Source organism: Ictidomys tridecemlineatus, chromosome 4 (genome assembly GCF_052094955.1).
Source record: "Ictidomys tridecemlineatus isolate mIctTri1 chromosome 4, mIctTri1.hap1, whole genome shotgun sequence".
NCBI lineage: Eukaryota > Metazoa > Chordata > Mammalia > Rodentia > Sciuridae > Ictidomys > Ictidomys tridecemlineatus.
This window is the reverse complement of record NC_135480.1, coordinates 4,824,985-4,850,093: the sequence shown is the minus strand read 5'-3', so window position 1 is coordinate 4,850,093 and position 25,109 is coordinate 4,824,985. Positions and strand designations below refer to the sequence as shown.

Here is a 25,109-nt window from a genome sequence, read left to right as displayed (position 1 = left end):
CTCCCCTCCCCCTGCCCAGAGCCACTGAGCTCTGGGGGGCTGTGCTTCTGTCCCTCTTCTTCCCCGCATGTCCTTTGCGTGGGAAGTTCACGCAGCTCTGCAGAGACCCTGGGAGTTGTGACCCCAGACTCTGTGTCAAGTAGAATCTGAAGGTGAGCAGTTTTGGCCAGTCTCGTTTATTTGCTTGCACAGGTAACACCTGCTGAGGTAACAGGTCCACGCCACCCTCTCCAAAGCCGGCCTCGGTTCCCAGGTATCCCGTGTCTGTTGGTGACAATGAAAGTACGCAGCACTGTCACCTGTATGTGCCGGGCACTGGTTTCAGAGCAGCCTGTCCCAGCCACAGGCTCTGCCTCTGCTTGGACACAGTGACAGAGCTGGGACCCTGCTGGGGAACTTGGTCTCCGTGTTATTCCAGACGTCATTTGTTGGGAACACCAGCGTGTGCCATTCTCTTTGCCAACCTTCCTTCGCTGGCTCATGCTCCCGTTTGTCTGCATGTGCGTCTCACAGTGTGTGTGACTTACCGTTCTCTATGTGGTGCCTCATCTCCTCTGGGGTGCTGACTGCGGACGAGGAGACTGGGGTGGAGAGGAGCTCTCGGCTTTGTCCTGGGCCACGGGCTGGCGCAGCAGGGCTTGGAGGCAGGGCCTGGGCGAGCTCCGCCGTGCTCCCTGGCCCTGGTCAGAGAATGGCCCCCGCGTCCCTCTCATGTCTTGTGGGGGCCCTGGGCCAAGCTCTGTGCAGGACCTGCAGGTTGTGAGCTCCACCTCGGCCTCACCAGGCACTAAACAGAAAGACCAAGGGATCCCGGGTGTGTCTGCGCCCCTGTGGGTTGGGCATGGAGGACGGTCTCAGGACAGGGCCCTGGATGGACGATGACGCAGCGATGAGGGACACACTGATGCAGAGAGAGAAACCAGGGGCTGAACTCAGCACTCACAGGTTCAGGGACCAGGGGGAGCGGGGCTCAGTGATGGCCGGTGGCCAGCTCGGGGGAGAGGAGGGCTTCAGGAAGAACCCCCGAGGGTCCTGGGGTCCTTGGCTACCCAAGGCCTCTGACATCTGAAGAGTGACGTCCCTTCGCCAAACAGTGTGATTAGAATGAGGCCAACTCCCCCCAGTGAGGATGGTTTTCACAGGGATGGGGTCAGAAGTCCCCAAGCTGTTGGGACAGGAAGTGGTAACAGTAATTACAGTAATTTATTAAAAAAACACAGAGGGCTGGGGATAGAGCTCAGTTGGTAGAGTGCTGGCCTCACGTGCACAAGGCCCTGGGTTCGACCCCAGAGACACACACACACACACACACGCACACACACACACGCACGCGCACACGCACGCACGCACGCACGCACGCTGTGTTTTTGGTACTGGGGATTGAACCAGGGGCACTCGAACACTGAGCTATCTCCCTAGCACCTTTATTTTATTTTGAGACAGGGCTCACTAAGTTGCCGAGGCCGGCCTTGAATTGTGATCCTCCTTTCCCTCTGCCTCCGTGGCTGGGGTTACGGGCGTGTGCATCTCACCCAGCCGGTCATTCCTTTTTCAGTTGCTCTTACCTGCCCTTAGGGCGTCGGACAAGAGGATTCAGGTTCGTCCTGTGGTGGAAGTTTCTTCTGAGAACCAGGGCCCAAGTCAGGACCAAGCGCCTGGGCCGCGTGGCTTGGCGGAAGAGCCTCGGGCTGCCTTGGCCGGCCCTTCACCTGCAGGCTTGCCCGGGGCGGCCCTGTGTCTGGCAGGCCACCAGGCCAAAGGGGAACCAGGTCTCCAGGGAACCAAACTGCGCCCGTGGGAAGCCCACAAGCTGTCCCGGCTCGCCTCCGCGCGTGGGGCTGGGCACACCTTGTGGCTTGGGCTCAAGTTCCAGGCAGACCTGAGACGGGGCCTGGGGTCACCCGACTCCTCTCACCTCCCTCTTGGTTTCCAAGGTTGCTGTCCCAAAGGACCACACCCTGGCTGCTCTAGATACCCACTGCAGTGCTGGAGGCCGGAAGCCCAAGAGTGAGTGGCCAGGGCTCCGCCACCTCTGGAGGCTGAGGAAGGGTCTGTGCCGGCCCCTCCGGCAGATTCTGGGCTTGTGGAACGGAACTTGTCTTCGCATGGCCTTGTCCCTGCTGTGGTCCCAGCTTGGAGAAGGCCTCCAGCCACGCTGGCCACCCACCACACCCCACCATGACCCCATTTGAACTTCTCGTGTTTGCAGTGACCAGAGTGGCACCCTGAGGACTGCGGTCAGCACCTCAACCCAGGAGTCAAGGAGAAGCCAAGCGGCTACAACACCCCGCATTGTCCTTTCTTGGGGTGGAACGCTGGGATTGAGCCAAGGGACACCCCGTCACTGAGTTACATCCCCAGTCTGTATTATTTTTATTTTGAGACAGAATCTCACTAAATTGCCCAGATTGGCCTTGAACTTGTGATCCTCCTGCCTCAGCCTCCCAGCTCTGGGATCGCAGGTGTGGGCCACAGAGCCCATGGTCCTTTGTCAAGACGCCTGGTTGGTGGCTTCCTTTCCTGGGTGGCCCTGGAGCACCAGGGTTCTGTCCACTCTGGATGCTCAGGTGAGGGGGCTGTGACGTCCCCTCCTGAGCCCCAGGCTTGAGTAGCCAGAGGCCTTGGATGCAGCTCCTGGGGTGGGGCGGTGCCGGGGCTGGGCTAGAAGGAGCAGAAGTGAGCGTCCCCACCAGGGCACAGTCAGGGCTTGTCCGTGGCTTTCCGCTGGGTGGCTGCGTGCAGCATCCAGAGGCTCAGCAAGAGTCTGAGACTCCTGCCTATCACCTTGTTTACAAGACCAGGAGCCACATGCTCTTCAGCTTGGTTATGCCCCCGGGTCCTGCGTGTCCACTAGATTCTTGGACCTCAGCGGGAGCCGGACCCTCTGGACGCTCCCCGAGGCCCTGGCTGGCGTCACTGGCCCCAGGTTGCCCCCTGGGTTACATGGGCTCCGAGTTGCTCAGATGCCACCCCCGATAGAGGAGTCAGCCCAGCACGTCAAGGACTGATGCAAGCTGGCCCAGGTTCGCTCTGACCACAGGGAGTCTATGCCGTCCAGCTCACTGGGCTGGAGCCATCTGAGGGGCAGTTATCTCTGTGGCCACCTGGGTCACCTCTCCCAGCACAGTCCCTCTGGTGCTCTGAGCTCCCTCCTGCAGCTAGAGACGGAGAAGCTGTGCCTTTGATTTCCTCTGCTGGGAACTCTGCCCCCAGCTCGTCCCATGCCAGGAGCCACCACCCACGTCCCGTCTGCAGCCAGGCGCTGCCTGGCCGGCCTTCTAGGGGATGGCTCTGTCCCTCCCCACTGTGTCTGGGCCGCTGTTCTCAGCACTCTCTTTATTAATTTGTCCCCAGGCACCTGGTGCTGCTGGCCTGGCTCTTCCTGAATAACTATGGCACATCACACATGGAAAACGGTGGCGTTCCTGCAGGCCAGGAGGGGACGAACCCCGGTGGCCAGCCGACAAGGTGGCCAGGGTTTGGAGAAGCATCAAAGGTGCCCAGGGACAGGTCACTGTGGCCTTCCTGGGTGATGAAGCTGTGGCAGACACCACAGGGCACGTGATGGGGCTGTGCTGGTGTCACCGCCGGAGGAAGCTGGAGCTTGCAGGGTGGGACCACCGGCTCAGGGCCACGCGTTGAGGGGGCAGTGGAGCCGCTCAGCTGCCTCGCTGTGTGGAGGGGTCTGGGGAGCCTCGTACAGCCCCGATGCAGAGCCTCATCTAGGGGTTTGCCCCCAAAACTCAAACTGAAACTTAATTCTCAAAGTCACATGGTAATGGAACTTGGAGGCAGGGCCTTAGGAGGTTGTGGAGGTGGCTTTGGGAGAAGAGGAAGGAGAGCTGAGCCACCACCTGCTCTGTCTTGCCACACGGTGCCTGCGTCACCCTGAGGCCCCGAGGAGTCGACCGGCATGAAGGCCCTCACCAGGTGCAGCCCTTGATCTGGGCCTCCCCTGCCTCCAGAAGGTTCTTTTCCTTATAAATCACCGGGTCTGTGCTACTCAGTTAGAGAAACACAAAATGGACTAAGGAATGTAGTAACATTAAAGATGTCGTTTGCGCCGGGCACCGTGGCACACGCATGTAATCCCAGTGACTCCAGACACGGAGGCAGGTGGATCACAAGTTCAAAGTCAGCCTCAGCAACTTAGCAAGATCCTAGCAACTAGTGAGGCCCCGTCTCAAAATAAAAAAAAAAGGGATGGGGGTGTGGCTCAGTGGTTAAGCACCCAGGGTTCAATCCCCGGTAGCAAAAAACAATTAATAATAATTGGGGAGGGGGTGAAAGATCTTGTGGGCCACTGTACATGTGGTGGGTAATTTTAAAAGGTCGGGGATGGCTCCACACCTCAGCCTCGGGTTCCACCTCCTGGAATAATCCCACTTTGCTCTTTTTGGTTTTGAGATAGAGTCTCACTAAGTTGACTAACTTGCCCAGGTTGGCCTTGAACTTCCAATCCTCCTGTTTCAGCCTCCCAAGCAGCTGACGGTGGCACGTGTGCGCTTCCGAGCCTAGAAATAATAATTCCATTTTGGATGCTTCTCTTTGAGCATTAAGCATTTTTTTTAAAATCTGATTTGAACAATCCTGGAGGCACAGCATCCTAACTACAGACGTCAGGCCAGGACCTCAGGCAGTGCCAAGCTGGGTCCGGCAGTGTGCCCTGGGCTTCTGGTCCGGCCTTGGGCTGGCCTCCGGGAGAACATGTTCTCTTTAGCTCCATCTGGTGAGATGCCAGTTTTCACCTGGAGGACAGTTTGAGGATCCAGGAGTCTGCTGTTAAAGAGCAGGAAGTCGGGTTTCTGCTGCTTCCCCCTGGTGTGCGCGGCTCATCTGTGAAGGGCATTTCCTGGAAGGCAAGAAGCCATCAGCTCTGCAAAACTGTGTGCTCTGGGAACACACCGTCAGAAGGACAATGACGATGGTGGCCAGTCGGGGCGGGTTCGTTTGTATACCCACTTTGCAGATAAGGAAATGGAGGCCTGTGAGGTGAATCTGCTCAGGGTTGGGGGGGGGAGCGGAAGTGGGGACACATCCTCGCCAGGTGGGTAGACTGCTTTCAAGGGTCCAGTGCTGGGAAGGGCCCGTGAGGGCTTCCACCTGCCCAGTGGATCAGATCTGGCCCTGGGCAATGGTTGTGATCCGCCCAGCCATGGTGTAGAGCGCCTGTGTGCGCGGAAACCGTCCTCCACCCTGGCTCTCCTCACGGCCCTCCTCGACCCCGGGTGAGGCCACATGCCTGGGGTAATCCCATGGGGCCCAGCCCTGGGGAACACCCCTGGGGTCTCCAGCGCTCTCCCCAACTTGCAGCCCCGAGGTAGAAGAGGGCTGCTTTGTCACTTTGTCTAGGGGATCCTGCGACTGCAGCTGTAGCCCCTCCTCCCCCACCGTGTGCCATCCCATCCGACTGTCCAGGCGACAGTCCCTGTACCCTTGAGTCAGCTCTGCCTTGATCTTATCCATGTCCAGTGTGTTCCTCCACACCTTTCTCCTCTCCCCGTGCTGGGAGCCACCCCAGGGCCCCTTGAGCAATTCCTGGTTCTGGGCCGGGTCTGTGTGTGGCGGAGGCTGCCTGGAACTTGGGTCTGGGATGTGTGGCCTCGCCCTTTCCCCACTCCCTGGCTAACCTGACTCTTGCTGCTCATTTGATTTCTGCCCACGGGGAAGCAGAGGCCCTCTCCACAGCTCCTGGATTAGAAGCAGCTCCATTGCGGCTGCCGAGTCACTGGGCGCCTGGGCGAGGGCCCCCGCTGCGGCCTTCATAGGGGAATGGCTTATTCCTCGTGGCTCTGGGGCATCATAGGCCCCATGTGGCCTGCATAGAAAGCCACTTGGCATTGACAAGGAAGGGGACAGTCCTGCCTGACAGTGGCGTCTGTCTAGTGCACCAGGCCACCTCCGAGTCCACGTTGCGTGCAGCCGCTGTGAAGGTCGAGGGTGAGCGTGGCCCCTGCCTCCGCCCACACAGGCTCTTCAGCTCACAGCGGTGTCCCCCAACGCCGACCCTCGGTCCCCTCAGGACCCATCTTATTCATTTACTTATGTGGGTGGTGCCGGGCTCTCCACCCAGAGCCACCTCAGCCACAGTGTCCACAGAGGCTCTCCAGAGCCCTGCACACCTCGACCAAGCGCGAGGCTCCTGGCGCCCTGCCCTCCTGCAGGGGACCTTGGCGACTAGAGGTCCTGGATGCACTTGCTGTGGTCCTGTCTGATATCTGCCTTGGGGGTGGCGGTGCTCCCAGGCCAACGCCGCCGAGTGCGCAGACTCCTGGTCTCCAGGTGTGGTCCGGCCTCGCCCTCACGGGCACTCCTCTACCTTTGCTTCACTTTTTCCCTGGAAGAATGACTGCGGGGCTGGATATTTCACTGCTTTCTGCCCAGTTTGCATTTCCTTATGTACCCAGTGAGCCACCTCCCTGGGAGCTGGGTCACCTCTAGATTCCACAGCAACTTTCACCTTCAGAAGTGACCTCACCAATAGCTGCTACAGCCGGGTGACCATGTGGCTGCCCAGGAATCAAAGGTCTCTCCGCCTCTCTCTTGACCCTGTTTTCCCCCGGCCACATTTCTGGTAGCCAGGGCTCTTCTAGGAAGTCTGAGAAGCCACACTCTGTTCCCCGCACAACGCTCCTGACACGGGATGTGTGGCTGTCCACACTAAGCAACCCCTGAGGACCCACTGGGCGTCCTACAGCTAGATCCACGTCCTAGGGACTTGGTCTTGGAGCAGACCCACAGGTGGCGGGCGCCATCCCACAGCCTGTCCCCTGCACATGCCAGCCCCCAGCCCCGTCCTCAGGGCTTCCCCCTGGCTGGCTGGAAACAGAGGGTCCCGCCGCGGCCCCTCACGTTAGGTGATCTGCTGGAGTGGCTCACGGAACTCAGGAAGGAGTTCACCTCTGTCAGCTGGTTTGTTTCCAGGCACACAGTTCACAAGTGTCCCAGGAAGAGGGACACGGCAGTCATTGTGAAGGGGCCAGGACTTCCGGGGTCTTGCCCTGGGAGCTCTTCCAAGCCTGCTGTGGGAGAGTTTATGGAGCTTAACAGAGCCCCATCCTTCCCAGGGGTTGAGGGGGTGCTGCAAACACCCTCGAATCACTTGGTTTTCTGCTGAGGGGCCCCATCCTGCGGCTGGCTGTCCCCTCCAAGTCACCTCAGCAGCACAAACTCAGGTCTGATCAGGGGCTCGTTATGAATAACAAAGACACCGCAGTCACTCAGGAATTCCCAAGGGTAGGAGCTCTGTGCCAGGAAGCCTGGATGAAGACCATGCCACAGTTGCCTAACCTGCACCAGGTTTCCCTGAGCCCCTGGGAATAGGGCTTATTTGCTGTGGCAGCGGACAGGGGTGTGCACAGGACAGGTGGAGGGCTCTGAAGTACGGCCAGAGGTGAGCTGGCCGAGCCGCCCCCGGGTTCTCTCCACGTGGCAGGTCACCAGGCCCCTCTCATGGGGCTTCTGGGCAGGGAGTTTGGAGGAACAGTGTGTGTTTGCTGTCCTGGCCCAGAGCCCAAAGGACATGCTCAGTCAACAGTACCCAAGCCCCAGGAGACGAGCCCAGCTCGGCTCCCAGACCCCGGGCAGCACCTGCCGTGTCCTGGAACTGCCTCTTCTCTCTCCCACTGTGTCCTGTGGGACGTGTGGCAGCCCCTGAACAACCCGACTTTACTTTAAAATGATCCCTTGATGAAGTGACCTTTGCTCTTCTGAGGCCATTTCCAGAGACATCTGATAAGGGCACTGCTAGTCTTGAACTTTATGACCAGTTGTCCTGCGCCCTGACAGAGGGCCCCTGTCTGGCAGCTGACGGCAGGAGGAAAGAGAAGGGGACCAGATGGCACCTTGCTGGAACAGCAGACCTACCTCAGCTCTGCCACCGGAGCTGGCTGTGGCTCTGCCGACTGTCACTGGCCAAAGCATCTGCCCATCTGTCCAGGCAGCCACCTTGTTACAGACCTGACCAATGGCTGCTGGACACCTTTCTCATCGCATTAAGCCCATCATGTAATTAGTAGACTGATTAGTAATAACTAGGGTCATGCTGGGATTCTTTGTCACAAAGGAGGAAATAGAAACTTAGGGTCTTTGTGTGGCTTTCCCAAGATCACAGGAACAAATGTACCAGGGCCATAAATGTGCACAGGTGACACGGGCAGGCAGCCACACTCCTGCCCCATGAGGCCTAAGGGGATCATGGGAGGGTGGCCACAGCTGACCCCTGCAGCCAGTGGTGGCTCATTTGAACAAAAATGGCAGGTGGGTGCTAGGGCTGGGGGGCGAGGATGGGAGATGGAAAATTGAGGGGTGGGAAGTTGTGGGGCGGAGGGCGGGCGGCCTTCAGCACCATTCAGTAGTGCCATACCGGCCGCATTGCCAAGCCCAGGGCCGCACAGCACACTCCGAGGAAGGTTCTAGGTCACTCCTGCTGCATGGTGGCAGCATCCTGGTGCGTGGCCGAGCGAGGGAAGGTGGCCGTCTAGAGGAGCAAGGATAGCACGTGCCACAGCCTTGGAAACTTACGACTTCCAGAGGTGGCTGGGTTACAGGGGTCCATTCTATACCAGGCTGCGCTGCCTGCAGCTGCCCCAGAGTCACCATGGTCAACGGGGAGCCCGCTGGCTCCCCAGCAACTCCACATTCATGCCCGGGGTCCTGCCCTCTGCTGCACACACAGGCCTCCTTGGAAACAAGAGTACTTCTTATGCTTACTTTTTGCAGTGCTGGGTCCCACAGTGCTCTCCCGCTGCACTGCACTCCCAGTCCTTTTTGAGACAGTCTTGATAAGTTGCCCAGGCTGGCCTTGAACTCGGATCCTCCTGTCTCTGGGTGATCAGGGCCAGTGGCCAGCAGGGCACGCGGGCACCTGACCAGAGAGGCCCTGGTGGGAAGGTGCCCTCTTTGCTCACGTGCAGAGCTCAGGGTGGCTCCTCAAGGGCGCTTGGGGAACGTGGCGGGAAGTACTTGCCACTCGAGCCCAGGTCCTTCTGTGCCACTAGAAGGCCAGGCTTCTCTCCTCAAGGTGGCCCTCCCCACACCCCCTTGGTCACTCTGGGTCACCACCTCATCCCTTCTTGCCTGGATTCGCTTCCCAACAGGTCCTCCCAGTGGCCTGGCCCTGGCAGCCCTGGAAGACTTTCCAGGTAGTCTGCAGCTGTCAGGGTCAAGTCCAGGATCCCCTGTGCCCACTGCTCTGTCCTCGTTCCTGCTGTGCCCGCCTCTGAGCTGTCCCTCTGCATCCTGGGGCCTTGGCCTGCCTGGCCCTCCTGGCTGCCACCACATGCACCGCAGTGTCTCACGCTGTGTGGTGGCGCCTCCTGCTGGAGCACGGGAGGAAAAAAAGCTGAGGAAGGAGGAGTTCAGCAGCCAATCACTAGGACAGGTGTTGGGTGACTCAGAGGAGGGCTTGCTCCTGTCATCCCACCTCTGGGAACCCAGTGCCCCCCCTGCCCTCGGCTCATCTCAGCGTGTTCCCCAGGCCCACCGTGGTGGGGGCAGGGCTGCAGAGACGACTATTTTCCACAGGCACTAGCCCCAGGGGCCTTCCTTGGCTCAGGAAGGTGGCCACTAGTGGAGAAGGCACTTGGGCCAGGACCTCACCTTCCCGGCATGCACAGCCCTGCACTTCAAAGCAGAAGCTTGGTCTCCTCAGAAACAAGTGTATTTTTTATTTTAATTTTTTGCAGTGCTGGGTTCCACAGTGCTCTCCACTGAACTGCACTCCCAGTCCTTTTTATTTTGAGACACAGTCTTGATAAGTTGCCCAAGCTGGCCTTGAACTTGGATCCTCCTGTCTCAGCCTCCTGAGTGGCTGGGATGACAGGCACGCACCCCAGGTCACCAGGAGCTTATTTGGTACTGGGTTCAACACTGGCTTGGCAATCACAGCAAACATGGAGCGATCTCAATGGTGTTGATCCGGAGGACGGTCTGTGGGGTCACAATGACTGGAAGAGAGAGAAGACACTGTCACAGGCCCAACCAGGCTGGCCACCAGGAATGAGCTTTGCCTGCCCGGTGCTGCTGCCCTGTGCACAGGGCTCTGTCCTGGCTTGTACTCCCCAGACAGGCCTTGGCTGCTGCCCCGCCACACCTTGTCAGGTTATCTGGGCCATCATGGCTGCTGACTGCTCCGTGGCTGCATCAGCAGGAGCAGAGCTGGAAGGCTGAGGCCTTAGGACAGAGTGGCCACCTCTGCCCCACGTCCACTGCGGGTCTGGACCATGAGGAGTGAAATGCTAATTCTGTGGCCACCTGGGAGTGTCAGAGACTCTGACAGGAGAGACTGTCCCACAAGCACATATGATCACATCCTCGACTAGTAATGGAGCAGCACCAGCAGCTGTCCCAACAGAACTGTGAGCGACACCATTTAGAGCCAGAGCCCTGGCTGTCCCAGGCCCTGTGGTGCCATCCTTCAGGTGGCCATCTTGTGGGGAGGGGGTGTCCTGTGGACGCTCCTGTCTGCTGCTCAGGGCAATGCCGGGCGCCTGTAATTGGAACAAGGCAGGTGGCAGACAGTGGGACAGCAAGGCCAGGCCTGTCAGGTGCCCCCTGGGATGCAGGGGAGGTTGTCCTGTCCACTCCATGGCCCACTGCCCTCAGAGCAGGACAGGGACACCAGCTCTGCTGCCAGGGGCCCATTCTCACCGGCATGCAGGAGCCTGGTGCCTCTCCTGTCCCCTGGCCACACCCCCACTCTGCAGCCTGTGAAAGCCACCTGACAGCAGCCCTTCCCCTGCAGCCTGGCTGACCATTGTCCTAGGGACTTCCTACTAACCACGCTCTGGTCATCTCTGTGCTCTCAGTGACCTGTCCTGTGCATGCTCACGGGGAAACATGTGGCAGCCCTGGGCAAGGCTGGCACCCTGTGAAGTCAGCCCCAGACCCCACCTGTCCTTGCCTCGCCATCAGCAGCCTCTCCTCCCCTGCAGCTATGCTCCTGTTACTGCTGTTGTCTGGTCGCCTGCAGGACACCTGCTGATGTCTCCAGCTGCTCGGCTCCAACCCCCCAACCTGTGCCAAAGCCACCCTCATAGCTCCCCACTGTGGGCATCCAGGTCCCTGGCCTCGTCCTTCTCTAAGCGCCCTTTGGTGGCCACTGCCTGGGCCTCTCCCACCTCCAGCCCCAGAAGTGCTTCCTCCTCCAGGGGAGCCCCCATGCTGCTCAGCCGTGACCCAGCCCCTTGACCCACCCGGGCTCACCCGGGGCCCTTCTCGGCCCCTCTCTGATGGCCTCTAGAGGGCGCTGCGCTTGGCTACAGCTGGGCTGGGGCAGAGCATAGCCCGCAGGCAAGGCTAGGGACACGCCCAGCAGCGCCCACTCAGTAAGACACAGCTGACAACTAGCCCGACAGCTGGCCTTTGGGACCAGCCACCTTGAAACAGGCACCAGCCCCTCCTCCTCCTGCCCACTCCTTTACTGCCGGTTCCCCTGGCCTCCTGCAGGGGTGGCCACAGTGTGGACGCTGGGTCACTGAGCTCCCCCAGGCTGTCTTGTGCTGTGTGTGCTGTGCGCAGACGGTGCCAAGGTCTGCCCCCGCTGAGGCTCCTGGGGTGGCTCTGTCCTGCCACAGCCCGAGACCCTGCTTGCGCACTCCCTGCAGGCGGGATGACACCCCACCAAGGGACCAGCTCCAGCTTTCTCCACAGTGGATGTGACCTGTTTCCAGGGTTCCACGTGACCCCAGATGCCACTGATGTCCCTCAGGTCAGTTGCTGCTGTGACTGGTCAAGCGAGGCCCAGTAAGCACCCTGGCCTGGGTGGGCAGGGCCTCTCCCAGCTGCAGGAGGGAGCAGGGGCGCCCGGGGACAGCCACGGCAGGGGAGTGCAGGCCATGCCCCCCACTCACTTCTCTTCCTCCTGTAGTTTTTCCTTTTCTTGAATTTCATGTTGACTTTAGGCCATGATTCTGTCTTCTCAATGACCGTGGCTTCCACTCGAACGAGGTCTTTTCTAGAAGGAAAGTAAACAACCAGGTGCCTTTTTAAAAATCATTTTTCACGTTTATTGTTTTAGGTATACAGGGACACAAAACATTATCATTGTGTGGTACTGAGGATGGAACCCAGTGCCTCCCACGTGCCAAGCAAGTGCCCTACTAGCCCTCGTGTGCCTTCTTGATTATTTTTAATATTTTACTAACACTTTAGTAAAATTCCTAAAATGAGAATTCCTAAAATTTTATTAACACTTTAACAAAGTTCCTAAAGAGTTACCTTCCTTCCTGATTATAAAGGCAATATGCCCTCACTGTAAACATTCAGAAAACCATAAAAAAGCACAAAAAGAACTTTCTGTGGAGTGTGTTGGTTTGATTTTTTAAATTTTACTTTTACTTTTATTATTATTACTATATTTTGTGGTGCTGGGATCAAACCTAGGACCTCTTGTGTGCTGGGCAAGTGCTCTACCACCGAGCCACGTCCGCAGTCCTCTATTCTGTCTTCCGTGACAGGGTCTTGGTGAGTTGCGAGGCTGGCCCTGAACTCTTGCTCCTCCTCCCTCTGCCTCCTGAGTAGCTAGTGCAACAGGTGTGTGCCACCACACCTGGCTTCAAATACATCTGCACGCCTTTGTGCTATGACGAACTGGTAATGGGCTGGCAGCCTGGGCTGGACAACTCCTCATGAGACACGGGACAGGCAGATTGTGTCAGAAACTTGCTGTGTTCAGCTGTGACTGAGCGTGCACACCCCCACCTGGCCCAGCCCACCTGTCCTGCCTGCACCCCAGCCCCCCTGCCCAGCGCTCAGTGGTGCATTACCCAAGGAGAGGCTTGCCAACAAGCGTGAAGTTGTCCGCCCCAACCAGCAGGACCTGAAAAAGTTAAGGAGGAACAGTCATCATACCATGTGGCACACAGTCACCCAAACAGGAGTGGGCACCAGGGCCCCCAGAACACGGAGCACTAGTTACCTGGAACTGAGGGAGCAGTCCCGGGTTGGATCTGCCTGCTAATATCGCCTTAACTTAAACAGTGGGGGCTGGCCAGCCAGGTGGGGCTGCCCAGTGAAATGCCTGGGCCCTTGGAAGCCGCATGCAGAGAGTCTGGTCATCTGATGCAACAGTTATGCCCCAGACAACTGCTAAGCTCTTGTCTAAACTTCACCTGCACTGCCTCTGGTCTCACGCGTTCTAGTCCAGAGGCCACCACTGAACTGCACCCCACTGTGCCATGGGTCTGTGGAGGTGGTTCTCAGTGCTGCCAACAGCGCCAAGACTCAGGCCAGCGGTGATCTTTCAACCACTGCAGAGCTGCACACAGGCCCCGTGGGGACAGCCATGCCAAGGTGTGGCTGTGGGGAGTGCTCTGCGTTCCAGGAGCAGCGGAGTCTGCATTAGATGCTGGAAGACCTCGCTGATCAGAAAGAGGTCCAGGCGTGCTGGGGCAAACATGTAAAGACAAAGTTCCACGAGAGACAACGAATGACGCAGGTCAGACAATGACAAATCACAAAAGTAGCTTTTGAACTAATTTCAGCAGAAAGTGCTCTTTGCTACTGGACTTCCTAAGTCATACAAACAGCCTCCACTAGGTGGGGTTTCCACCGTTTTTTGGTTATAGGAAACATTTCAAGGTAAAGGAACTGGGTGCTACCTCAGCAGAGGCAGGTCGGTCACTGTGGACTGAAAAACTTGGAAAGATGACCCTGTCTACATTGAGCTCTTGAGTTTTTCCTTGTCATTATTCTTTAACCAACACAGTGGATTGGCTACTTGCACACATTTATATCGTATTAGGTACTGTAAGTCACCTAGAGGTGAATGCAGTGGCGCACGCCTGTGATCTCGGCCGCTTGGGAGGCTGAGGCAGGAAAATCCCACACTCAAGGGCAGCCCAGGCAACTTGGTGAGAACCTGTCTCAAAATTAAAAATACAAAGGGCTGGAGATGCAGCTCAGTGGTCGAGCACTTGCCTAGCAAGTGAGGCCCTGAGTTCAATCCCCCGTAATGCAGAAAAACCAGACGAAATCCTAGAAAAATGTCTATTGCAGCCTTTATAGTTTTATAAACGGAGAAGGCAAAAATCAAACAAATGGCCCCCAAACACAGCAGGCAGAATTAGAACCAAAGGCGAGATGTGCTCAGCCACCTGGTGGACCAGCCGTCCGAGTGCAAGGTGCACCACAGCCAGGCAAAGGCTGGGGACCACCCTGGCAGCCAGAGCTGACGCCAGGGCAGCACTCTACCTGGAGCTGCCACTCCTGCCCACGACCAGGGCCTGGCGAGCTCATGCCCCCACACAGGCTGCTCGACCCCAGACATCGAGCATCTGTGAGATTGTGAGTGAGACCGCCAGGGGCTGCCCTCCCTCCCTGAGCCTCGCCCGGGCACCCCGCGCCACGGTCTAGCTGGCCTCCTGCTCATTCTGGCCCAGCGGGTGGGACTGCATGTTTGGTGGCAAGTCCTTGAATAGACAGAGAAATCAACAGCCTCACCTTCTCCAATCGAATCCTCTCCCCACACTTGACATCTAGTTCATTATGGATTAAAATCAGGTCTTCGGAGGTCACCTTCCACTGGTGGCTAGCAAAGTGCACCACAGCAAAGAGACGGCCATACTGGCCGGTGGCGATCAGCTCGTTCACCTTCCTCACGACGTCTGGGGAAGAGCACAGCAGTCACCCCAAATGGAAAGGCACAGGTGGCCCACCCTCACCTCCCACTGCAGGGTGATGCGGAGCACTTGCTGCCCGCTGGCACCTGGTGAGGGCAGCTCACCGCAGGCGGCCTAACCCTGTCTTGTCCACCCTGTAAGCACAGGTGCCAAGGAGGCGGCCCAGTTGCTGCTCTCAGAGGCACTGGCCCCTTGGGTGTGGGGTTGACAGATGGTGGTGCCCTCAGGCCCCACAGCAGGCCCAAACTGCCTCTTGCGGTTCTCTGGCCTGAGCATGAGCCCCCTGCCTGTCCACGGCTCTGGGTGGGAGGAACCCTCATCTTTCCACTGCTGTTCATTAAGGAGCACTGGCAGGGGACAGCCAAACCAAAAGGGAAGGACAGCCTTTCCCAACAAGGAGCACCCAGAATCACATTCTGGGGGCAGGCAGACTCCAGCCACGCCTCCCGGACTTGGCTCCTCTGCCATCTTCACAGCCCTGACTCGAACTCAGGCCACCGTATGCTAGACCCTGAGGTCTGCTCTGAATAGGGGCTCACTGAGCAGACACCCAGCTTGGCCTGCAGCTGGACACACAGGATGGACAAGGCAGTTCCTGCCCTGGACACAGAGTCAAAGCCAGAAGCTGCACCCGGCAGCGAGGGCAGAAGTCTTGGTGTGCAGTCGGCCCTTCCCATCCCTGGATTCAATCAACTTCAGATTGAAAAAATTCAGGGAAAAAAGCTGCATCTGTATTGAACAGATAATGGACCTTTTCTCTTGCCGTTACTCCCTAAGCGACAGAAGAATTAACGTGGCATTTATGTTACACTGGACATTATAAGTTGTCTAGAGATGACTTACATATTCGGGAGGACATGTGTAGGTGACATGTGAACCCTTAGCCATTTCAGACTTCAGGGCTTGGGCATCTGAGGATTCTGAACCCGCAGGCAGCCTGAGGCCCATCCCCCACAGACACTGGGGAATGACTACTTTCACCTTGTACGCCGTCTTTTTTCCTTTGTGGACCTGGTAATGGAACCCAGGGCCTTGCCCATGCTAGATAAGCACTCTACCGCTGAGCTACATCCCCAGCCCATCTTTGAGATCTGGTCATGCTAAGCTGCTGAGTCTGGCTTCCAAATGGCCATCCTCCTGCCTCAGCCTCCCAAGTTGCTGGGATTACAGGCGTGCACCACCATGCGTGGCTATCTTGTATAATACCCTAAACATACTTTAAAATACCAGAAGGGTCTATTCAACAACATAGGTTTCCAGCTTTCTGGAAAACTGAGGCTCTGGCTCCTTCCTGGCCACAGTGGCAGCCATGGTGTTCCTCCTCCTGACGTGGGCTCTGGGTCGCTGCAATTCCCCACACCCTGAACGTTTCTCCAGCACCCAGGGCAGCACTTCTGCTCATCAACGTTGCTCTTCAGACAGGGGGAAGCTGCTCCTGAATCCATGGAGACAGGTGGGACCCAGGGCAGGTACTGGGACCTGCCTCATGACAGCTGCTCCAGAGCTATTTGCTGAATGAATGAATCAACATTTTGAACATTTGGTGGTTTTGAGCTTGTTGTTTTGTACCAGGGATTGAACCCAGGGGTGCTCTACCACTGAGCCACATCCCAAGCCTTTTTGTTTTGAGACAGGGTCTGGCTGAGTTGCCAAGGCTGGCCTTGAATTACCAATCTTCCTACCTCAGCCTCCTGAGTCATGGGATTACAGGCATGCACCACTGTGTGTGGTTATGAACGAGCATTTAGAATTTTGGTGTTTACTGGCAAAAATGGACATGAGGATTCACACCAAGGATTCATGCCCTTGAGCACCTGGGATGTGAAACCCTGCTTTGTGGCAGTGGCCACCTTGATTGCTGGCCAGAGCAGTGTTGGGTGCCTCCCCTTGTTTTGACTCCCTGCAAGGATTTTTTTTTTAAATATATATATTTTTTTCTTAGCTGTAGTTGGACACAATACCTTTATTTTATGTATTTTTATGTGGTGCTGAGAATCGATTGAAGCATTTCGTGTGTGCTAGGCAAGTGCTCTACCGCTGAGCTGCAACCCCAGTCCCCTCCCTGCAAGTCTTTACCTGTGTGGTGTCTGGTCTCCTCAACTGGGTCTGGCAGAACAACTTCTGGCCATGGTGGTGAACTCAGAGACGTTTTAGGAACATACCTGTGAAAACATTTCATAAATGTGTACCATATGCACATGAAAAGCAGCTCAAAATCCCCAGGAAAGAGATGCTGCGCTTGTGGTCAAGATGAGCTATCCTCTCACAGGCACTGGACATCTGTATTGATGTGCACCACAGCAAAGAGACTGCCATACTGGCCTGTGGGGGGTGCTGGGAGTTACAGAACGGTGGGCGGGTGTGTGCAAACCTGCTATGGAGAGGGAGAGGGGCTTGAGCAACAGTAACACCGCCCCTTTAGGACCACTCCCACCTCTCTGGTCAAATACTGAGAAGAGTCTCCTACATACACCGAGGGCTATGATGTATTTCAATGGGCAGATCAATCATTAGTGACACGAATGTCCTAAGCATTCTGTTCCACGGGAAAACATGCCAATGTCTAGGCCCAGGATGGGGCACAGGGGAACTTGACGCAAATCTGAAATTAATGGGCATTTTCCCACCATGCTTGGTTTCAAAGGCGCTAGGAACAACACACCATGATCTGCGGGTGGGCAGTGACTTTGAGGAGCAGTCTCTTAAGTCTCTGTCCTGTGTGATATTCATAAAGAAAACAACACAGATAAATGGGGCCTGGCAAAGACAGCCAGAACCTTTCATGTGCGATATGGGAATAACCGGACACTTCTAGTAAAAACGCCACTTTGGATTTCTTCCTAGGTTCAGATTGAGTTTTTCAACTTCTGCTCCTGCTGAGCATTCTGGCGGGAGGCAGGCACATCTGTATTTCTCCCTCCTCCCCACACCCGCAGCCTGGGGAGGGGAGCTGGGGGCTCGCCCACTGAACTCCATCCCAGCCCCTTCTCTTTTTACTTTGGGACCGGGTCTGGTCTTCTCCCTACCAGGTGTTCTGCGGCGCTGAGAACTAATCTAAGGCCTCAGAAAAACGGTCGAAAGGTCAGAGCTTAAGCGCTCTCCGACACTCGGGCGAGGGGAGTCCTGGCTCAGGGGGAGGCGAGGCGCGGACCCCATCTGGCTATTACCCTGCTGGAGGCGACGGGCTCTGCGAACCGAGTCTCCGCGCGGCGGGCCCGAGCGCGGCTGCGGGAAGAAGAGAGCGCGGTCACCAGGGCGAGGGAAGGCCGGGGCGTCTGCCGCGCGCAGCGGCCGCAGCAGGGCCTCGAAACCCGGCGACCGGGACCGGCCCCGGCGACCCTGCTCGGGCTCCGCGGCCTGTCCCTCCCCGCCGCCGCCGGGGCCAGCCACCAACTCCCGGGCCTACTCGGAAGCCAAGGGGACGTCGCCTGCCCAGGCCGCCCCCTCCCTGCACCCGGCCGTCCGGGCCTCACCCGCTCCGGGCCGCCAGGGTGTTAGAATGCTGCGGCCGCAGGCCAACGCCAGCCGCCCGAGGGGACCCGTGAGCGCCGCGGCCGCCGCCATCTTCGCGTGGTTCGTCCGGAAGCGGAAGTGGAAGCGGCGCGGACCCTGTGCGGCGACGCACCAGCCCGGCGGGGAACGCGGCTGATGCGCGGCAGCGGGTCCGTGGCGGTGCGGCCATGGCTTCGGCCACTGTGGAGAGGTTCGTGACCAAGCAGCTGGACTTGCTGGAACTGGAGAGGGACGCGGAGGTGGAGGAGCGCAGGTAGGCGGCGGGCGCGAGGCCGCTGTGGGGAGCCCGCCGTGTCACCCGGTCCGCAGGTGCGCGGCTCCTCAGCGTGGGCACCTGCCGGTGGCCGCAGAGTCCCGGCCGCGGGCTCTCTCGGCGGCGCGCGCAGCTGTCTTCTTCCAGCCTCAGTTTGTGGTCTCCAAACCCCATTCAGGCGGCACACCCCAGGGGGGCAGTGCAGGCTACGGAGCTGTAGGACGGGGTCAGGGCGACGCAGGGCTCAGAAGGCAGGTGGTCAGGTAAGAGAGGGGACCGGCCCCAGAACTCGCCCAGACGCAGAGTGATACCGCCGGTTACCGGTTGAGCCCTGCTTCCCCCGTGTTGAAGTCTGAACCCTAGAGCAGCAGGCCGAGGCAAGGACATAAAGCAGGGTTTATTGAAAAAGCACTGGACTCCTAACACAGACTCCTCCTGGAGAAAGAGGGGCCATGGCTGTACCCTGGTGTGCCAAGAAGGGAGGCTGCCCTCTCTATCTGTCCTGGGGTCCTTTGTCCTCCTGCTCTTCTCTTCCTCCTTCCTGTGGGTGTGACTGGGCCTAGGAAGTGCTGGTGGGGTGGCCTAAAGGTAGGGGGAAGGCCAGGGTGGACAGCCCTGGACACAGTCATCCACAGCTTCAGGACTCCCAGTAGGGAGGGGCCCTCTTGGGACAGGTGACCTTGGCAAGGGGCAAGGGGCAACGGGCAGGGGCAGGGTCCGGATCAGGGTGGAGGAAGGGCTCCTGGAAAATAACATATCAGTCCCTCAGGGGACATTCTCCGACTTCCCCCACTCACTCAAAATTAGCCTCCTTGATCCAATCAGACTCAGTTTACCTGTCTATACTGCCTGCCTGCCTAATTCTGGCTTCAGGAGCACAGGAGTTTGTTCTAGGCCCAGGTCCTGATGGACGCAGTGTCACAGTGCACGTGCAAAGGAAGCATGAGTGGGCCTGAGTGGTCATCACGGGCAGGAGGCATCGGGCTCTGCTAAAGGCAGAGGGCAGAGATTCCCAAGCTCCTTCCTGTGGAGAATTTCCTGCATAAGGCCCTTCACAAGTGACCAGGTGATGGGGTCAGGGTGCCACCGTGTCCAGTCTTGGGACACTCCTTTTTTTAAGGGTCTCAAGGGAGGGGTTTTGTGTCACTTGGTGGTCTAGTGTGCTCCATAAGCTCGTGGGTCAGGTTTTTCCTGTTTGAGTTTGATATACCCGTGCATCCAAGTGCTTACGATTAATTTGATGATTTCATGGGCAGTCATTCTTATTAGCATGATTACTTTGTGCCAGGCAGACGGTGGGTGTTTAGTTGTACAAACAAGGTGTGCACTTAAATTCAAAACAGAGCAGCTTATGGCAAACTACTGCTTTGCAAAATGGAGTAGCAGATGTAGGCACAGCCTGTTCACAGCCTGTTCTGTACACCATGGAGTCACTAGGGCAGGCGCAGCCTGAGGACTGCTGTTCTGCACATCATGGAGTCACCAGGGCAGGCGCAGCCTGAGGACTACTGTCCTACACACCATGGAGTCACTCAGGGCAGGAGGGGCTTGAGGACTGCTGTTCCACACACCATGGGATCACTCAGGGCAGGTACAGCCTGAGGACTGCTGTTCTGCACACCATGGAGTCACCAGGACAGGCACATCCTGAGGACTGCTGTCCTACACACCATGGAGTCACTAGGGCAGGCACAGCCTGAGGACTGCTGTTCCACACACCATGGAGTCACTAGGGCAGGCACAGCCTGAGGACTGCTGTTCTGCACACCATGGAGTCACTAGGGCAGGCACAGCCTGAGGACTGCTGTTCTGCACACCATGGAGTCACTAGGGCAGGCACAGCCTGAGGACTGCTGTTCTGCACACCATGGAGTCACTAGGACAGGCACAGCCTGAGGACTGCTGTCCTGCACACCATGGAGTCACTAGGGCAGGCACAGCCTGAGGACTGCTGTTCCACACACCATGGAGTCACTAGGGGAGGCACAGCCTGAGGACTGCTGTTCTGCACACCATGGAGTCACTAGGGCAGGCACAGCCTGAGGACTGCTGTTCTACACACCATGGAGTCACTAGGGGAGGCACAGCCTGAGGACTGCTATTCTGCACACCATGGAGTCACTAGGGCAGGCACAGCCTGAGGACTGCTGTTCTACACACCATGGAGTCACCAGGGGAGGCACAGCCTGAGGACTGCTGTTCCGCACACCATGGAGTCACCAGGGTAGGCACAGCCTGAGGACTGCTGTTCCACACACCATGGAGTCACTAGGGCAGGCACAGCCTGAGGGCTGCTGTTCTACACACCATGGAGTCACTCAGGGCAGGCACAGCCTGAGGACTGCTGTTCTACACACCATGGAGTCACCAGGGCAGGCACAGCCTGAGGACTGCTGTTCCACACACCATGGAGTCACTCAGGGCAGGCACAGCCTGAGGACTGCTGTTCTGTACACCATGGAGTCACTAGGGCAGGCATAGCCTGAGGACTGCTGTTCTACACACCATGAAGTCACTAGGGCAGGCACAGCCTGAGGACTGCTGTCCTACACACCATGGAGTCAATCAGGGCAGGAGAGGCTTGAGGACTGCTGTTCCACACACCATGGGATCACTAGGGCAGGCACAGCCTGAGGACTGCTGTTCCGTACACCATGGACTCACTAGGGCAGGCACAGCCTGAGGACTGCTGTTCTGTACACCATGGAGTCACTAGGGCAGGCACAGCCTGAGGACTGCTGTTCCACACACCATGGAGTCACTAGGGCAGGCACAGCCTGAGGACTGCTGTTCCACACACCATGGAGTCACTAGGGCAGGCACAGCCTGAGGACTGCTGTTCCACACACCATGGAGTCACTAGGGCAGGCACAGCCTGAGGACTGCTGTTCCACACACCATGGAGTCACTAGGGCAGGCACAGCCTGAGGACTGCTGTTCTGTACACCATGGAGTCACTAGGGCAGGCACAGCCTGAGGACTGCTGTTCTACACACCATGGAGTCACTAGGGCAGGCACAGCCTGAGGACTGCTGTTCTGCACACCATGGAGTCACTCAGGGCAGGCACAGCCTGAGGACTGCTGTTCTACACACCATGGAGTCACTAGGGCAGGCACAGCCTGAGGACTGCTATTCCACACACCATGGAGTCACTCAGGGCAGGCACAGCCTGAGGACTGCTGTTCTATACACCATGGAGTCACTAGGGAAGGCACAGCCTGAGGACTGCTGTTCTACACACCATGGAGTCACTAGGGCAGGCACAGCCTGAGGAGTGCTATTCTACACACCATGGAGTCACCAGGGCAGGCACAGCCTGAGGACTGCTGTTCCACACACCATGGAGTCACTAGGGCAGGTGCAGCCTGAGGACTGCTGTTCCACACACCATGGAGTCACTAGGGCAGGCACAGCCTGAGGACTGCTGTTCCACACACCATGGAGTCACTAGGGCAGGCACAGCCTGAGGACTGCTGTTCCACACACCATGGAGTCACTAGGGCAGGCACAGCCTGAGGACTGCTGTTCCACACACCATGGAGTCACTCAGGGCAGGCACAGCCTGAGGACTGCTGTTCCACACACCATGGAGTCACCAGGGCAGGCATAGCCTGAGGACTGCTGTCCTACACACCATGGAGTCATTAGGGCAGGCACAGCCTGAGGACTGCTGTCCTACACACCATGGAGTCACTAGGGCAGGCACAGCCTGAGGACTGCTGTTCTACACACCATGGAGTCACTAGGGCAGGCACAGCCTGAGGACTGCTGTTCCACACACCATGGAGTCACCAGGGCAGGCACAGCCTGAGGACTGCTGTTCTACACACCATGGAGTCACTAGGGCAGGCACAGCCTGAGGACTGCTGTTCTACACACCATGGAGTCACCAGGGAAGGCACAGCCTGAGGACTGCTGTCCTACACACCATGGAGTCACCAGGGTAGGCACAGCCTGAGGACTGCTGTTCTACACACCATGGAGTCACTAGGGCAGGCACAGCCTGAGGACTGCTGTTCTACACACCATGGAGTCACTAGGGCAGGCACAGCCTGAGGACTGCTGTCCTACACACCATGGAGTCACTCAGGACAGGCACAGCCTGAGGACTGCTGTTCTACACCATGGGGTCACTCAGGGCAGGCGCAGCCTGAGGACTGCTGTTCTACACACCATGGAGTCACTAGGGCAGGCACAGCCTGAGGACTGCTGTTCCACACACCATGGAGTCACTAGGGCAGGCACAGCCTGAGGACTGCTGTTCCACACACCATGGAGTCACTAGGGCAGGCACAGCCTGAGGACTGCTGTTCTGTACACCATGGAGTCACTAGGGCAGGCACAGCCTGAGGACTGCTGTTCTACACACCATGGAGTCACTAGGGCAGGCACAGCCTGAGGACTGCTGTTCTGCACACCATGGAGTCACTCAGGGCAGGCACAGCCTGAGGACTGCTGTTCTGCACACCATGGAGTCACTAGGGCAGGCACAGCCTGAGGACTGCTGTTCTACACACCATGGAGTCACTCAGGGCAGGCACAGCCTGAGGACTGCTGTTCTACACACCATGGAGTCACTAGGGTAGGCACAGCCGGAGGACTGCTGTTCTACACACCATGGAGTCACTAGGGCAGGCACAGCCTGAGGACTGCTGTTCTACACACCATGGAGTCACTAGGGCAGGCACAGCCTGAGGACTGCTATTCCACACACCATGGAGTCACTCAGGGCAGGCACAGCCTGAGGACTGCTGTTCTATACACCATGGAGTCACTAGGGAAGGCACAGCCTGAGGACTGCTGTTCTACACACCATGGAGTCACTAGGGCAGGCACAGCCTGAGGAGTGCTATTCTACACACCATGGAGTCACCAGGGCAGGCACAGCCTGAGGACTGCTGTTCTACACACCATGGAGTCACTAGGGCAGGCACAGCCTGAGGACTGCTGTTCTGCACACCATGGAGTCACTAGGGCAGGCACAGCCTGAGGACTGCTGTTCCACACACCATGGAGTCACTAGGGCAGGCACAGCCTGAGGACTGCTGTTCTACACACCATGGAGTCACCAGGGCAGGCACAGCCTGAGGACTGCTGTTCTACACACCATGGAGTCACTAGGGCAGGTGCAGCCTGAGGACTGCTGTTCTACACACCATGGAGTCACTAGGGCAGGCACAGCCTGAGGACTGCTGTTCTACACACCATGGAGTCACTCAGGGCAGGCACAGCCTGAGGACTGCTGTCCTACACACCATGGAGTCACCAGGGTAGGCACAGCCTGAGGACTGCTGTTCTACACACCATGGAGTCACTAGGGCAGGCACAGCCTGAGGACTGCTGTCCTACACACCATGGAGTCACTCAGGACAGGCACAGCCTGAGGACTGCTGTTCTACACCATGGGGTCACTCAGGGCAGGCGCAGCCTGAGGACTGCTGTTCTACACACCATGGAGTCACTAGGGCAGGCACAGCCTGAGGACTGCTGTTCCACACACCATGGAGTCACTAGGGCAGGCACAGCCTGAGGACTGCTGTTCCACACACCATGGAGTCACTAGGGCAGGCACAGCCTGAGGACTGCTGTTCCACACACCATGGAGTCACTAGGGCAGGCACAGCCTGAGGACTGCTGTTCCACACACCATGGAGTCACTAGGGCAGGCACAGCCTGAGGACTGCTGTTCTGTACACCATGGAGTCACTAGGGCAGGCACAGCCTGAGGACTGCTGTTCTACACACCATGGAGTCACTCAGGGCAGGCACAGCCTGAGGACTGCTGTTCTGCACACCATGGAGTCACTCAGGGCAGGCACAGCCTGAGGACTGCTGTTCTACACACCATGGAGTCACTAGGGCAGGCACAGCCTGAGGACTGCTGTTCTACACACCATGGAGTCACTCAGGGCAGGCACAGCCTGAGGACTGCTGTTCTGTACACCATGGAGTCACTAGGGTAGGCACAGCCGGAGGACTGCTGTTCTACACACCATGGAGTCACTAGGGCAGGCACAGCCTGAGGACTGCTGTTCTACACACCATGGAGTCACTAGGGCAGGCACTGCCTGAGGACTGCTATTCCACACACCATGGAGTCACTCAGGGCAGGCACAGCCTGAGGACTGCTGTTCTATACACCATGGAGTCACTAGGGAAGGCACAGCCTGAGGACTGCTTTTCTACACACCATGGAGTCACTAGGGCAGGCACAGCCTGAGGAGTGCTATTCTACACACCATGGAGTCACCAGGGCAGGCACAGCCTGAGGACTGCTGTTCCACACACCATGGAGTCACTAGGGCAGGTGCAGCCTGAGGACTGCTGTTCCACACACCATGGAGTCACTAGGGCAGGCACAGCCTAAGGACTGCTGTTCCACACACCATGGAGTCACTAGGGCAGGCACAGCCTGAGGACTGCTGTTCCACACACCATGGAGTCACTCAGGGCAGGCACAGCTTGAGGACTGCTGTTCTACACACCATGGAGTCACTAGGGCAGGTGCAGCCTGAGGACTGCTGTTCTACACACCATGGAGTCACTAGGGCAGGCACAGCCTGAGGACTGCTGTTCCACACACCATGGAGTCACTCAGGGCAGGCACAGCCTGAGGACTGCTGTTCCACACACCATGGAGTCACTCAGGGCAGGCACAGCTTGAGGACTGCTGTTCTACACACCATGGAGTCACTAGGGCAGGCACAGCCTGAGGACTGC

The 25,109-nt window shown here is 57.8% G+C and overlaps 2 protein-coding genes and 2 long non-coding RNA genes across 5 annotated transcripts in view; 2 read left to right on the top strand and 2 right to left on the bottom strand.

Moving 5' to 3' along the window:
• Positions 1-1,408: 1,408 nt before the first annotated feature.
• LOC144376954 (uncharacterized) lies at positions 1,409-9,209 on the bottom strand. Its single transcript, XR_013437376.1, has 2 exons — positions 5,631-9,209; positions 1,409-4,852 (listed from the first exon to the last, which is right to left on the bottom strand). It is a non-coding gene; the product is annotated as an uncharacterized LOC144376954 (long non-coding RNA).
• Positions 9,210-9,645: 436 nt separating this feature from the next.
• Positions 9,646-18,242, bottom strand: Mrpl21 (mitochondrial ribosomal protein L21). The gene is made up of 7 exons (XM_078045436.1): positions 18,095-18,242; positions 17,789-17,846; positions 16,698-16,783; positions 14,443-14,606; positions 12,768-12,820; positions 11,853-11,956; positions 9,646-9,947 (listed from the first exon to the last, which is right to left on the bottom strand). The coding sequence occupies exons 1-7, from the start codon at positions 18,183-18,185 to the stop codon at positions 9,883-9,885; spliced, it is 621 nt and encodes a 206-aa protein (XP_077901562.1). The 5' UTR covers positions 18,186-18,242; the 3' UTR covers positions 9,646-9,882.
• Positions 9,941-12,291, top strand: LOC144376953 (uncharacterized). The gene is made up of 2 exons (XR_013437375.1): positions 9,941-11,710; positions 12,020-12,291. It is a non-coding gene; the product is annotated as an uncharacterized LOC144376953 (long non-coding RNA).
• The window catches only part of Ighmbp2 (immunoglobulin mu DNA binding protein 2), a 41,512-nt gene continuing 34,634 nt past the window's right edge, over positions 18,232-25,109 (top strand). For both annotated transcript variants that reach the window (XM_021731708.3, XM_078045435.1), the window contains exon 1: positions 18,232-18,387. In XM_021731708.3, coding sequence (XP_021587383.2) covers positions 18,302-18,387 — 86 coding nt within the window. In that variant the 5' untranslated portion in view covers positions 18,232-18,301. The remainder of the gene's footprint in view (positions 18,388-25,109) is intronic.

Bases quoted from the DNA above. Each gene is read 5' to 3' on its own strand.
- Mrpl21 (XM_078045436.1), bottom strand. From the start codon at position 18,185: ATGGCGGCGGCCGCGGCGCTCACGGGTCCCCTCGGGCGGCTGGCGTTG. The intron at 16,784-17,788 runs GTAATAGCCAGA...ATGTTTTCACAG, and splicing joins AGCCCGTCGCCTCCAGCAGG to GTATGTTCCTAAAACGTCTC. The intron at 9,948-11,852 runs GTGAGTGGGGGG...TCTCTCTTCCAG, and splicing joins AAACTACAGGAGGAAGAGAA to TCATTGTGACCCCACAGACC.